The sequence below is a fragment of the Pan troglodytes genome, chromosome 16, assembly GCF_028858775.2.
Source record: "Pan troglodytes isolate AG18354 chromosome 16, NHGRI_mPanTro3-v2.0_pri, whole genome shotgun sequence".
Classification (NCBI taxonomy): domain Eukaryota; kingdom Metazoa; phylum Chordata; class Mammalia; order Primates; family Hominidae; genus Pan; species Pan troglodytes.
Window position 1 is genome coordinate 75408314 of NC_072414.2, and position 13658 is coordinate 75421971.

Consider the following 13658-nt stretch of genomic DNA (forward strand, 5'->3'; position numbering starts at 1 on the left):
TTGTCCCCCACTCACCAGAGAGCAGCCGCGGAAGTGGCTGGCTGGGGGTAGCCAGGAGAGGGTCGAGTCAGCGGGAGGTGGGCGTGGGAGCGGGGGGCGCGAGTGGGGAGAACCCCCAGAGTGGCACGGACGGGAGGGGAAGGGGGCGGCCGGGTGGTGATTGGCTGGGCTGCGGCAGGCAGCTCCGGGCCAAGAACAAAAGAGAGCAGGCGGCGGGCGTCCTCCGGAGTAGGCACTCCCGCCCGCCCGGCGCGGGCTTCGGTGCTGGGGGAGGACGCGCCCACCGCCCGCCCGCCAGCCGAGAAGCCGGGCTGGCGCGCTCGGTTTCTCCGCGAAAGCCGGCCGTGTACCTAGGAATTAACCGGCCGGCGCGGGAGGGAAGGGGAGGGGAGCGGGAAGCGGGAAGCGGGAAGCGGGGCGGGGGGGATGCTGAGCGCGCGCGAGAACAATAATAAGATCGTGTTTGCGGTCGCTGCCCGAGAAGGAATTCGGAGCAGACGCGAGGCCCGGCGCTCGCGCCGCGCCCGGGAGCCCGGGAGGGAGACCGGCAGCGGCGGCATGAGGCAGGCGACGCGGCGCTGGTGAGCAGCGCGCGCGGCGGCGGCGGCGGCGGCGGCGGGGACCTTGGCGCGGCCGGACGCGGGCGAGCGCCGAACGGCCGGGGGCTCCCCTCCCCCGCTGCCGGGCCGTGATTTGCCGGGCCTGCTGCGCCCCCCGCCCACCCCTTGCCTCAGCCGCCGCCTCGCCGCTTCCCCTCGTCGGAGCGGCCGCTCGTCCGCCCGGCTTGAGGCCCGCGGGGAGCGCGGCGCAATCCGTCGGCCCGCGGGGGGGCGGCCTCCCGGCATCTTCGCGGCGACCAAGGACTACCAGGAAGGGGAGCGGCTGGGATGGCGCGTCCGCGGCCCCGCGAGTACAAAGCGGGCGACCTGGTCTTCGCCAAGATGAAGGGCTACCCGCACTGGCCGGCCCGGGTGAGTACCGCGGCCGCGCGCGGGCCCGCCCGCCCACCATTTTCCCCTTCATGATGGCGCGCCCGCCCCCTTTCCCCATCGCCTCAGCCCCGAGCCCGCAGCTCGCGGCCGGCTGTGGTGAGGGCTGAGGGCGGCGCGGCACGAAGAAGACGGGGCCGGGGCTGAGGCAAGGGCTCCCGGCCTCGCCCGCACTCCGCCAGGGCGGCCATCCTTCCGCCCACTTTCGAAGGCGGGTCCGGCCCCCGCAGGCCCGACGCTGCCTTCCTCCTGGAAAGCCGGTGCCGACCGGGAAGCGACGCCGCCGGGCAGCGGGCCTGCGACGGAGGCTTCGGCTCCGGGCAGGGTCATTGGTGGATACCCTGGGTCCCGGGCGAACGTCGGGGCAGGTACGGCAGCGGGGTGAACGGCTGTCCGCGAGCCGGCGAGTGCCGGCGGGCAGTAAATCCTGGAAAGTGGTAGTGGTCATCCAGAGGCCAGCGGGAGCCTCTTGGCAGTCATTCATCCATCTCTTTCCCTTCTAGACTTGTTGAGTTTTCCCTGAGCGCGATTCCCGGTGCCCCGCCTGCCCTATCATTGTCCCAGGGTACGTGCCTCTCTGGTGCCCATCGTTCTTTTAAACCGACCTCTGATAGCCGAGAGCTTGCAGCCTACCTCTGACTGGTGGGTCCAGCAAGCTTCTTGTGCCTTTCCACCTCCATATTTGTTTTAGGTAGAATCTCAAACCTTATTCTTGGCCTCCTGCTACAGTCCACAATAGCTCTCTCTTCCTACATAACAAGGTTGTCGTTGGGCTCTTTTTCTAGAAAGCGTCTGCATGTAATACGTAGCATTCACAATTTTTATTAAGCTCTTTGAGGAAGACACACAACACTGCCATGTGTGCTTTGTGTTTTAGAAGAAATCCTTTTTATTTTTATTTTTGTATGGTTGGCAGTTGATTGCTTGAAATAAGAAATCTTGTGAAAAGGAGGGTCAAGGCATTCTAGAGATTATATTGGTATCCTTTAGGAACGGAAACAGGCATGGAGAAAATTGGCATAAATATAGTGTGAGCTCTAAGATGTTGTATTGTAGTCAAGTGAAGATAGCAAGATCAAGAAAAAAAAAATACACCCATTCACAAAAGGAAGTGACATCACGAGTGGCCAGACTGAAATTTAGTGAAGTTGAAGTAATGGATGGACATAATCACTTTTTAAATATTTGGTTTGGCATGATTGTCAAATGGAAAGAACACTAGGCCAGGAATTGGGGGACCTGGTGTCTGGTTCAGGCTCTGTTATGGACTAATCATTTCAACTGTCTGCATATCCATTTCTGCAACTATAAAATCATCTCTAGGATCCTTTCCAACACTAACAACCTCAGATATCAAGAGGAAAAAACAGTCTTATTCAGGTTCCAGTAGACTGAAAATAGCTTCGCATCTGAACTGTAGATTGTCCTTAAGATAAGGCAAAGTTTTTAAGGTAGAATAACTGGTTATTTTTTATGCTGTAATACAGTATTGCTTAGAGAGGCAAGATTTGTGACTTTAGGAGTCCCTGAATATATTTGTGACTTCAGAAAATCCCCGAATCTGTTTGCCAAGTAAGAAATGTATAGCTTTAGGGCCATATGTGTATAAACACAGTCAAAGCCAATTAAAGGTTACCGTTACTAGTTGGTCATTTCCTAGTAACATAATGGCTTTTTAAAATCTTCCCTTTGAAAAATATCTTCTGATAGTCAAAAAGAAAATAGACTTAAAATTTCATTAATATGTTGCCTGTACAGGTTGGCCACCTGTAGTAATTTGTGAAACAGAAAAATCCTACGGAAGTGGTCCTAGTTGTATATCTAATTGTACATAAAATTCCTGGAAGTGATAATTCCAAATAAGGCAAAATGGAAAATAAAATGAGGAAACAAAATTAAGTTTTTAGATAAAATAGGTACAAGAAAGAAAAATCTGTATCTATTCACATTTAACGAGCTCCTCAAGAAACAACCTAAGACTCAAAAAAAGAAGTTTTATTTTCTCGTTAGTGGCATGCTGCAATTTCCAAAGGTAAAGGTTAGAAAAAGATTTGAGTCCCCTTTTTTACAGTGCGTATACTTCACATATGTTTTCATTTTTTTTATCCCAATTCTATGAGGCATTATTCCCATTTTACACCTAGGTATAGCTGTGTAGATGATAATGTTATAAAATGCTAACTGGGAAAAAAAAGTCTTGCTTATTGAAATTTCAAATATTATCACTTGATACGAAGGCCATTCATGTGGGGATTAGATACTGTGGGGCGCCAAGGACTCAAACTTAGGAGGGAAACCAGGAAGAAACAGATTTCAGAGTACATGTTGTAGGAAGGCACTTTGTATTAGAGCTGGTTCATGCAGGAATGGAGAAGCAACTTCCTTGCTCTAGGGAAGATGTTTGGTCCTAGGCAGCCCTTTGTGAGGAATGTAAGTCAAGAGGATTCAGAATTCCTACAGGTTGGATTCAGCTCTTGGCTGGGCTTCACACTGTGACCTTGTGCATGTTCTGTAATCTTTCTAAGTTTCTGTTTACTCGTCTGTAAAATAAAGATAATTCTCACCTCACAAATACAGAGTATCTAGAAGCACCAAGTGATGGTACTTGTATGTTCCTACCTTTTTCCTTTTTGAATTTCTAACTTTCCTTTGTATCACTACACTATTTTAAATTATTGTCAACTTTCAACTCAGATTTATTTTTCCAATATTTTATCCTGAAAAATTTCGAATATATAGATAAGTTTAAAAAATTGAACTGTGAAGACCCATTTATCTACACCTAGATTCTACAATTAAATTTCATTCTACTTGCTCTTTCATGCATCTGTTCGTATATCCATCCCTCTATCTACATAATAGTTCCTCTTGTTTTAATGCATTTCAAGGTAAGTTGCACACATCGCCATAATTTACTCCTAGACACATGCATGCCATTAACCTAGTGGTTAATACTTTGAATGGATCCTTTTCTCTTTTGAGGTAAAATTTACATGGAATGGAATGTACTTACCTTAACTGTACCATTCGGTGAGTTTGACAAATGTATACATTGGTATAATATAAATATAGCTCTCTATATGATATATGTCTGATATATATAAGTATATGTGATACATATATGTAATATAAATACATAAATACATTGGCATAATACCTACCAAGGTATAGAACAGTGCCTACGAAAGTACTCTCATGCCTCTTTCTGGTAGATTCCTGTCCTCCTCCTTCCTTCTCCCCCATTGTTCAGATGTATTATTCTAACATTAAATAGCAGCTGGCTGTTTCTCATCTAGTATGCCTAATTTTGTGTGGCTTTAAAAATTAGAAGTTCATCTATGTTATGGATTAGCTAGCTTAATGTTAAAAAGTACTGAGGCTAAAACGAGTCTCTGATTGCTTTTGTTTGTGTACCCTGTTGGTAAAATAATTTGAGCATACATCACTAATATATCTAAATTTTCTTTATATATACATGTGCTTTCTGTTACTACTATATACAGCATAAAATAAACACAAAAACTAAAAGGGATGACATGATGAAAACAATATGTTTTAAAATTTTCATTGCACAATATCGTTAACAGTAATAATACTTATTATTACTTATAGGTTAAGTTCATATTTTTTAAAGTCTTAATTTTTGGAATATTTTCTGCCTGCTTCTTGTGAGATTTGACTAGATGGATGGTCATTGTTCTTAACTTCCGAAGAGATTTTCTAAAATAGAAGTGTCAGCTTAGACATTTACCTTGTTGTTTGCTTGCATCTACATTACTAATATTCTTTTTGTGTAGGAATCTTTCTTTTTTTTAGCCACCTGTTCATTTGGTGAGAGCTAGTTCAGTTAGAAGTAGATAGTCCATAATCCTGCTCAACCGGGCACACACCAAATGGCAGTAAATCACAGTATACCCAACGTGAATAAACATAACCATCTGAATAAGAATACTATTAATAGTGTCAACTTGCATATAAAATATTAGTAAAATTTACTTTTTAGCTAAAAGAGTAAGAAACTGAAATCGAAATTCTGTTTTCTTCCCATACCCCACCCAAACCTTCCGCTGAGATGTGAGCACTCTGCTTATGTTACCCCCTACTCTAAAAGGTCAGAAAACAATGTAAACAAAAAGCCTCAAAATTCTTGTGCTTTAACTAAAGCACTTTTTTACATTTAAAAACTTTATATGAGAATTATCAAATATTGCTAGTAGAGTGTATTGATAGTTACTTAAGAAAACTGACTTAATCTACATATGCTTACCTTGTGACCTAGCAGTCTCTTCTAGGCATATACCCAAGAGAAATGAGTGTTTATATTCACCAAAATACTGTACAAGAATGCTCATACATAACAACTTTCTTCATGATAGAACAGGAAACAACCCAAATGTCCATCAACAGGAGAATGAGTGAACAAATTTGTAGTATATTCACATAGTGGAGTACTATTTGACAATAAAAAGGAATAAATTACTGATACAGTGGTCACTGGTTTGTAGTGGGTAGAAAGGAGTTATTGAATAGGAGAAGGCACTGGAAATGTTCCCTGTCTTGATCTGGATGGTGTTACATGGATGTGTACATATGTAAAAATGTATCAAGCTGTACATTTAAGATTTGTGCACTATACTGTATGAAAGTTATACCTCAATTAAAAAAACACATTTTATATGAGTTAGGGAGAAAGGAGAACTAATACTTCTACATGGATTAAATTTCACTATTTTTAGCTTTCAGTGAGTTTTTTTTTTTCCTTCGAGTCCTCACTCCTACCAAGCTGCATCTTCCTATTCCCTTATGACTTATATAGAAACTTCATTTTCTACTTTAGAGCATTCTCTTTAGACTTTCTTTGAGTTCTGGTTTCAGCCTGTCTGGTTTGTTTACCTGCATCAGTGTCTTTCTCTTCCTTTAATATTAAATCACTGCTTATCATATTTTTGATCTAGCTTTCTTTAACCTCTCACTTTGTAAAGCATAAGAATAAAGCATTTGACCTTCCTATTTATACAGCTTCAAGAGCTGAGCTCTTACTGAACTTTTGTTGAGCACCTACTGTATGTAAGGCACAGGGGTATAGTTTTTTCATATCTCTAGCAATAGATTAAATTTGCAGCAATTCTAAAACATGATTATGAAGTGTTTCCATACCCTTTATTAATATAAATATTTGTTGGGAATCTTCCTTTTCTGATCCATAGCACTTTCAGGTTTTTTGCATTTGACAATGATCTACTAAGAAGGTGATAAATTTATTTCTGGAGACCAGGCCACATTATTTTCAGAGAATCATTTGGGACTTAAGTTCTTTTTAATCTCAACATAAAGTAAGGTGTTTATAATCTTCATTACTTTGGCCTAAGAAGTACATCAGTTGTTCAGTCCTGGCACAAGCTCACTCAGTCTTTTTCCCAGGGACTACTTTCACTTTGCCAAGGATTTGGCAAATTGTCTCATTTTCTCCCACTTAATCTGGGAGCTAATAGGAACTTTAAACTTTTGATACCAATATGTTCATTTTCCGATGCTCCCGTTTCAACCAGATGAGTCTCTATTCCTGGCACATCCCCTTTGGAATTCTCTAATGACTACTGTTCCTCCATGATTTGGAAAATAATATTAATTCTCGGAAGTCAGTTTTCTACTATTAGAGATTGTATTTGATTCTTTTGGGAAATGACTGATGGTTTAAAATTATGTACAACTTCATTGAAAAGCCTGTTCGCATTAGAAAAGTATTATAGGCTTGTAAGTATAATAAATATAGTAGGAGACTAGCCCGAATATATTTATTTATTGGAGAAAGTTTTCTGTTTCAAAAGTCTCAGATGTTAGATCAGAATCCAACCCACTTGATGTAGTTATTCATCCACTACAAAAAGGTGTTCTAATCACTTGCAGTGCTACTGAAAGCATGTCCTGTGAATGTTACTTGTCAGTGACAAAATAGGTACAGAAATTGAAATAAGAGTTTAGAAATTTTTAGAGCCGTTTGATGGAGTAGCTTTGTGAATCTAATAATTGAGGCTTACATTTTGTATGTCTTTATTTTTCTCATAATTTATTTTTATTTTATAAACATGTCTGTTTGCAACTCATTAGAACTTTAAAAAAAAAAAACTAGTCATTCACTCTAGGTAGAGTAGAAGTACTGACTATGAAGGATCTTTAAAGGTCAACAGTGGTCCTAATACGTAAAATAATTTGCTCATATGGTGTATTTAAACTATTGGCAACTATGTAAAAGGGGGAATAGGTTGACCTTCATGTTACAAATATTAATTTCTCCTGCATAAAAATACCCTCATTGAAATAGAGGATAGAGATTGTAAATTATTTTTTTCTGTCTTCTTTTTACCTAGATAAGAATTTACCACAATTAGTCTGGTAAATAACCATCTGTATGGTCACAGAGAGCCACACAGAAGTGGAAAAAAAAAAAAGAATAAAGTAATCTAATGATTGGTGAGCACAAGCCTTCAGAATGACATCCTCCAGATTTCTGAGGAAGTCCTGCAATGAAGAGAAAGAATCAGACCAGGGGTTAAAAGACAAGTACTTCATTCCACTACTATCTTGGTTTGTTAGGCTGGGCATCTTTTTTATTGTGAACCTCTTTGTAAAATAGGATGGATGATAATTCTTACTCTTTCCCTTCTTTTTCCTAAGGATCAAATGTTAAAATGTATATGAAAGAACTATTTGCTAATTAAGTTCCAATTAAGTTACTAAATAATTATCTCCCAAGAACACAAAGCTTCTTATTTATACAATGCAGGGAACGTAGTAAAGTCTCAGTAAATGCTTCTGTGGTTTGGAAGGTATGTTTTTCAGCAGCTGCTTTGTGGCTTTATAATAGTGAGTTGGCTCTAGACTCTGGGAATTTGGGGACTTCCCATTGTTACCCATCCTGATTTCTGAGTGTGATAGGCCATTTCTTTTTTTTCTTTTTTTTTTTGAGATGGAGTCTTGCTCTGTCATCAAGGCTGGAGTGCAGTGGCGGGATCTCTGCTCACTGCAAGCTCCGCCTCCCGGGTTCCTGCCTCAGCCTCCCGAGTAGCTAGGACTACAGGTGCCCACCACCATGCCGGGCTAATTTTTTTGTATTTTTTTAGTAGAGATGGGGTTTCACTGTGTTAGCCAGGATGGTCTCAATCTCCTGACCTCGTGATCTGCCTGCCTCGGCCTCTCAAAGTGCTGGGATTACAGGTGTAAGCCACCACACCTGGCCTTTTTTTTTTTTTTTTTTTTGAGATGGAGTTTCGCTTTGTCGCCCAGGCTGGAGTGCAGTGGGGCGATCTCGGCTCACTGCATCCTCTGCCTCCTGAGTTTAAGCAGTTCTCTGCCTCAGTCTCCTGAGTAGCTGAGATTACAGGTGCCCACCACCACGCCCGGCTAATTTTTTTTTTGTATTTTTAGTAGAGACTGGGTTTTACTATCTAGGCCAGGCTGATCTTGAACTCCTGACCTCGTGATCCACCCGCCTCGGCCTCCCAAAGTGCTGGGATTACAGGTGTGAGCCCCTGCACCTGGCTTGTGATAGGCCATTTCTAGAAGTTCCACAGAGCTTCAGGATTTGGGGACAAGATAAACTGGACCACATTAACATACAAAAAGGGTCTAAGAATAAACTATTCTTCTCATTTGATCATTGAAACTCATATTCTGAATAGATTCTCTAAGTCTGAATATAGAGTCTATACAGCTACCCAGAAGTAGAGGTGTCAGTGTAGGGGAGTCAGTGGTAGCTGCCAGGTTGCCTGTATGGGGACTGGAAAATTTCTGATCACATAGTAATAACTTCTCAGTTTCTATTGCAAAATATGAGATGAGAGTGGTTTTAAGTGATAGTTTCAGTAGTGGTTAGCGCATATAAAAATGAGTTTCACAGAAGATTAAGGATTTTTTATGATGTAGACAGGTCAGAAAATAAACTCAACTTCAGATCTCTATTTCCTTTTCCTTTGACACTGAAGTAGTACTTTATTATTAATAACATGTTTGATATTGGAGGAAATGCTTGTTCAGAGGGAGTAGTAGTATAAATTCTCAGTTAATCCTTTTAGAGTTACCATATGTTGAATGGATTGAAAATTCCCTCTAGACCACTATTTGATGTTCCAAATGAAACCAACTAATTTAAAACAAGTTATAACTTTTCTTATCTCCTTCCCTGGACTACTACATGATGATGAAGTCAATAATTTTGAAAAAAATATTTAGACTTTGGAAATGAGTTGTTGTTGCTGATTGATTGCAGTCTAACGGCTTTCAGGTTTTTTGACTGTAACCTACAGTGAGAAATAAATATTAATTCCCATCCCAGTACGTGCACATGCATGCACACACACACTCTGCTGAGATTTTTATATGATCCGTTTGTCCCCTCCAAAACTCATGTTGAAATTTTATCCCCAGTGTGGTGGTGTTGGGAGGTGGGTTCTAGCGAGAGGTGTTTGGGTACTGTTGCTGGTCCTGTGGTAGTGAGTTCTCCCTCTCTGGAGACTAGATTAGTTCTCTGAGAATAGATTAGTTCTTGCAAGAGTGAGTTATAAAGCAAGTTTCTTCCTCCTGTTTGGTTGCTTTTCACGTGTCCACTTTCCCTTTGACCTTCTTTGCCATGTTTTGAGTTAGCACGTGGCCCTTACCAGAAGCTGAGCAGATGCTGGTACCATGCTTATACTTTCCAGCCTGCAGAACCATGAGCTAAATAAAGCCTGTTTTCTTTATAAATTACCCAGCCTCATTTATTGTGTTACAGCAACCCAAAATGGACTAAGATGCACCTATAACAAAAAAATTTTCAAGTTGTACTTACTATATGTGATACATTCTGATATTTTTATATTTCATTTTATGTAAAGTCAGGTTGCAACCTGCTAAATGAGTTTCATTACCTACAGTTTGAAAAACACTGGTCTGGTCAGTAGGCCAAAGGGAAAGTAATCTCTGTGAGTTGTATGCGTTTATATAGAACAGAAGTTGGATTTTTGAGAGGATGATTTGTTAACAGTCCTGAGCTTTTTATTCTGCTGTAGCCACAGTCTTACATGAAGGTCACACGAACATAAATTAAAGCAATAGTGTATTAGGTCATTGAACTATCCAGGCCAATATGTCCCCTGATCCCAAAAGGTTAGTTATATAGATTTTAATTCTCATCTTCCTTTTAATCTTTCAACTGCAAATGTATCAACAACTATATATATAATTAATTGGCTTCTTTATTTATTTATTTATTTTTTTTTGAGACGGAGTCTCTCTCTGTCACCCCAGGCTGGAGTGCAGTAGTGTGTTCTTGGCTCACTGCAAGCTCTACCACCCTCCTCATCACCCCCTCCCCGTCGCCCCCAGGTTCTCCTGCCTCAGCCTCCCAATTAGCTGGGATTACGGGCGCACACCACCACACCCGGCTAATTTTTTAGATGTTTAGTAGAGATGGGGTTTTGCCATGTTGGGCAAGCTGGTCTCGAACTCCTGACCTCAGGTGATCCACCCGCCTTGGCCTCCCAAAGTGCTGGGATTACAGGCGTGAGCCACCGTGCCCGGCCTATAATTGACTTCTTAAAGGTAGTAAGTTCCACACGTTTGCTGACTACCGAGTTATATACAGTGTTTGACAAACTAGTGTTCCGTGGCTGATGATATCGAGGCTGTGGAGTTTTCCTGGTTTGTGGGACTAGACTGTGGAGGTATCAAGCTATCTATGACTGAAGATGATGAGCTTTTGTGAAGTTCAGAAACTCGAAGATAGGGCAGGTTTGTGGTACCCTTTAAAGTGGATGTAAAGTTTTTGCGATTAACATGTTTCTAATGGTTTTGTATTTCCTTTTTAATTATTTTGTCCCATCAAAAAGAGATTGCCTTGCTACTGTGAGATATAGCAGTCTGAGTAGAGAGAACCTGGTATTGATGATAGGAAGGCATTCTTCAATTTTTTAAAAGAAACATTTCTGAAAAGTTACTGTAAGCACAGTTTTATGTCTTACATCTGGCTCACTGACTCACATAAAATATGTAAAATGTTATTAGAAACAGACCCACTATACTATTATAAATGGAAATATTTTGAAGTAAAAGAAATAAGATTAGATTAAATTTTATGATATGCCAGGTGTTCAAGAACTCTGGCTGTTCTCCAGCTCAGCACTGACCCTATCTTATGCTATGTGTGATGTCAGGGGAAGGACAAAGCCTTAGGTAGAGTTATGAAATATCATGGTCTCCATTCTTCGTTTTGAGTACACTCCTGGGATAAAGATTTATTTAACTACAAAGGATCAGGTAACCCAGAACAAATGTGTCCCTTATTTTTATATTGTAAAAGCAAATGACAAAAGTAGTGCAGCTTAACAAGAGTGGGCATGCCCTAGGTCAGTTCCTTGTACATCTTCCTCAGATGTTAGTAGATACATTTACTATTCTCTTCCAGCCTTTCCCCCTCATTTTCAGCAAATTGTTTTACCTTCATACTTCATAGAGAAAATAGATGCCAACAGGCTTTAACTGCACCTTCCTATCTTTTGCTTATAAATGAAAATCATCTCTCTCTAACCTTCTCTAATCTTCTTGGATTTTTGTTTCCCCCTTTTTTGTTAATCAATTCTATTTTTTTCTCTAAATCATTAATTTCTGATCTCATCTTCACTACCTTTCCCCAAGTATATTTTTCCTTTCTTCTATTTCAAACTTAATGAAATAAAGTCTTATTTAATTTCTTTGAAATCTTTTTGAAAATGAAAACTTTTAAAGCTAGTTTTCCTCAGGTCATATTTGGCTTCATGATGTAGATTTGAATAATTGGTGTTTTATAGTCATTTTCAAAATAAGTTTTGTGATTTTCATTTCTGAGTTGGCCCAAGAGATATTTAGGAGAGAATTTTAGGAATTATAACTGGCTAAAGAGTTTGTATGTAATGCTTTATTGTTTTTTAATATGGTTATCTTGTCAGATTATGTATCCTTTTTAACTATTTTAATTCATTTAGTGTTCTTTTCATATGTGATCAACTTTTAAAAAATGGTTTTTGTATTCCTGAAAAGAAAGCTTCTTTAGGAGTCAATAAGTATATTGACTTAATAAATAAGTCAATAAATATAATGGACAAATATAAATATATTGCTATTTACTAATATATTTTTTAAAATTCTTAATGTTTATTTTTTGTCAACTACTCTCTCCAAAATGAAGAGGTATATAAATCTAACATATCTATTATATTTCTACATATCTGTCCCTTTTTTTGACTGTTTATTTAATAAATGTCAGGGCTTTATTTGGCACATAAATGTGTATAACTTGTAACTTCAGGATGGAGTCAAAATATAGTGATCTGCTATTCATACTTTCTAGCACATAAGTTATAGTACTTCATTGGATATTAGTTTTGTAACCTGTTTTCATTTTTGCTTTTATTTCACTAATACATCTTTATCCAGAATTTTACTCAAAACTTTTCTGTTTTGTTTTAAGATATAAGTATATGTAACTTAATTTTTTAAACCATTCCTAGGAGATTTTTTTCCCTTTTTTCACTCTTTGCCAAATTTTGTAAGAACCTGGGTTTAAGCATTTAAGCATATAACATTCTTAATTTCTGTCATTGAAACTTTTACTTTTTAAATTTTCAGTTATTTCCATGTGAAGGTAGAACTATGTGAATTGGGTAACATTAATGTTCTACCATTATAATCTCATTAGGTATTTATTGAGTATCTCTTCTGGGTTAGTAACTGTGATACACTTAGCATTATAAAAATTAATAAGACATGATTTTACCATTAAAGAGCTTGAGATAGATTAAGGAACAGAAACATGTACATAGAGGAATACAAGTGCAATATATGTAGATCTCGATGACAATATTTTTCTTTTATTTTTTTAAAAAGACACATTTATTCAGTATCATGATCAGACTATTACATTTAGCAATCAACAGCATGGGTGCAAAAAAAAATCTACATTAAAAACCCTTTATTGGAATGTTTTACACTTTCCACATAACAGAAACTAAAATAACTGTTATACAATTAGTCACAAATACAATCCTCAAGTTTTTTGCCCAATATTTGTCTGAAACATGATGACAGGATTTTTCTATCTTTGCAATTAGACTAAATGAACAAGAATGAACCAAAACTGACTAAGAAAGAGCGTGGAAAAGAGAATACATGGAGACATTTTTAATTGGCAATTTATTACAAAAAGACTGGGTTTCAGCTTTTTTTGTCATACGATATTGAAATGTAGTTTTTAGAACTGTCTACATTATTTGTAATACAACTATATAGTCTTACCATTAGAAAGAGATAACACTGCATCCTGAGTGAGCCCTCCTTTACATTTTGTTCTATTGCTTTTTCCTTCCCTGCAGGCAATTTCAAAGTCTTTAATGAAAATTTAAATGATAGTACCTTCTGAGACATAAGATTTAAGATGATTTTCAGTGTTGTTGTTTTCGAAGGGATGAGAAAGCTAAAATGCATTAATCTCTTTTACCAACTGACTTGCTCAGTTACAGAGCAAGTAAGTGGAAGGGAGCTGCACTAAAATTCATTGCTGTCTGCACCCATCTCCATAGGATGCCAGGAGGAAGTTAAAGGAGATAAGGAATTCACACTAACCACTTTGACAATTAGGCAGAAACCCTGAATTTATTTTAG

General features: G+C 39.5%; 1 protein-coding gene across 3 annotated transcripts in view; it reads left to right on the plus strand.

Moving 5' to 3' along the window:
• Positions 1-478: 478 nt before the first annotated feature.
• HDGFL3 (HDGF like 3) overlaps positions 479-13658 on the plus strand; it is a 94078-nt gene continuing 80898 nt past the window's right edge. For 2 of the 3 annotated variants that reach the window (XR_008539646.2, XM_009429704.5), the window contains exon 1: positions 620-971. Coding sequence is in view for 2 of the 3 variants with exons in the window: in XM_009429704.5 (XP_009427979.1) it covers positions 888-971 (84 nt within the window). In the remaining variant the exon portion in view is untranslated. Of the gene's footprint in view, positions 972-13658 lie in introns of all 3 variants that reach the window. The other variant, XM_001149122.8, reaches the window with a different exon arrangement.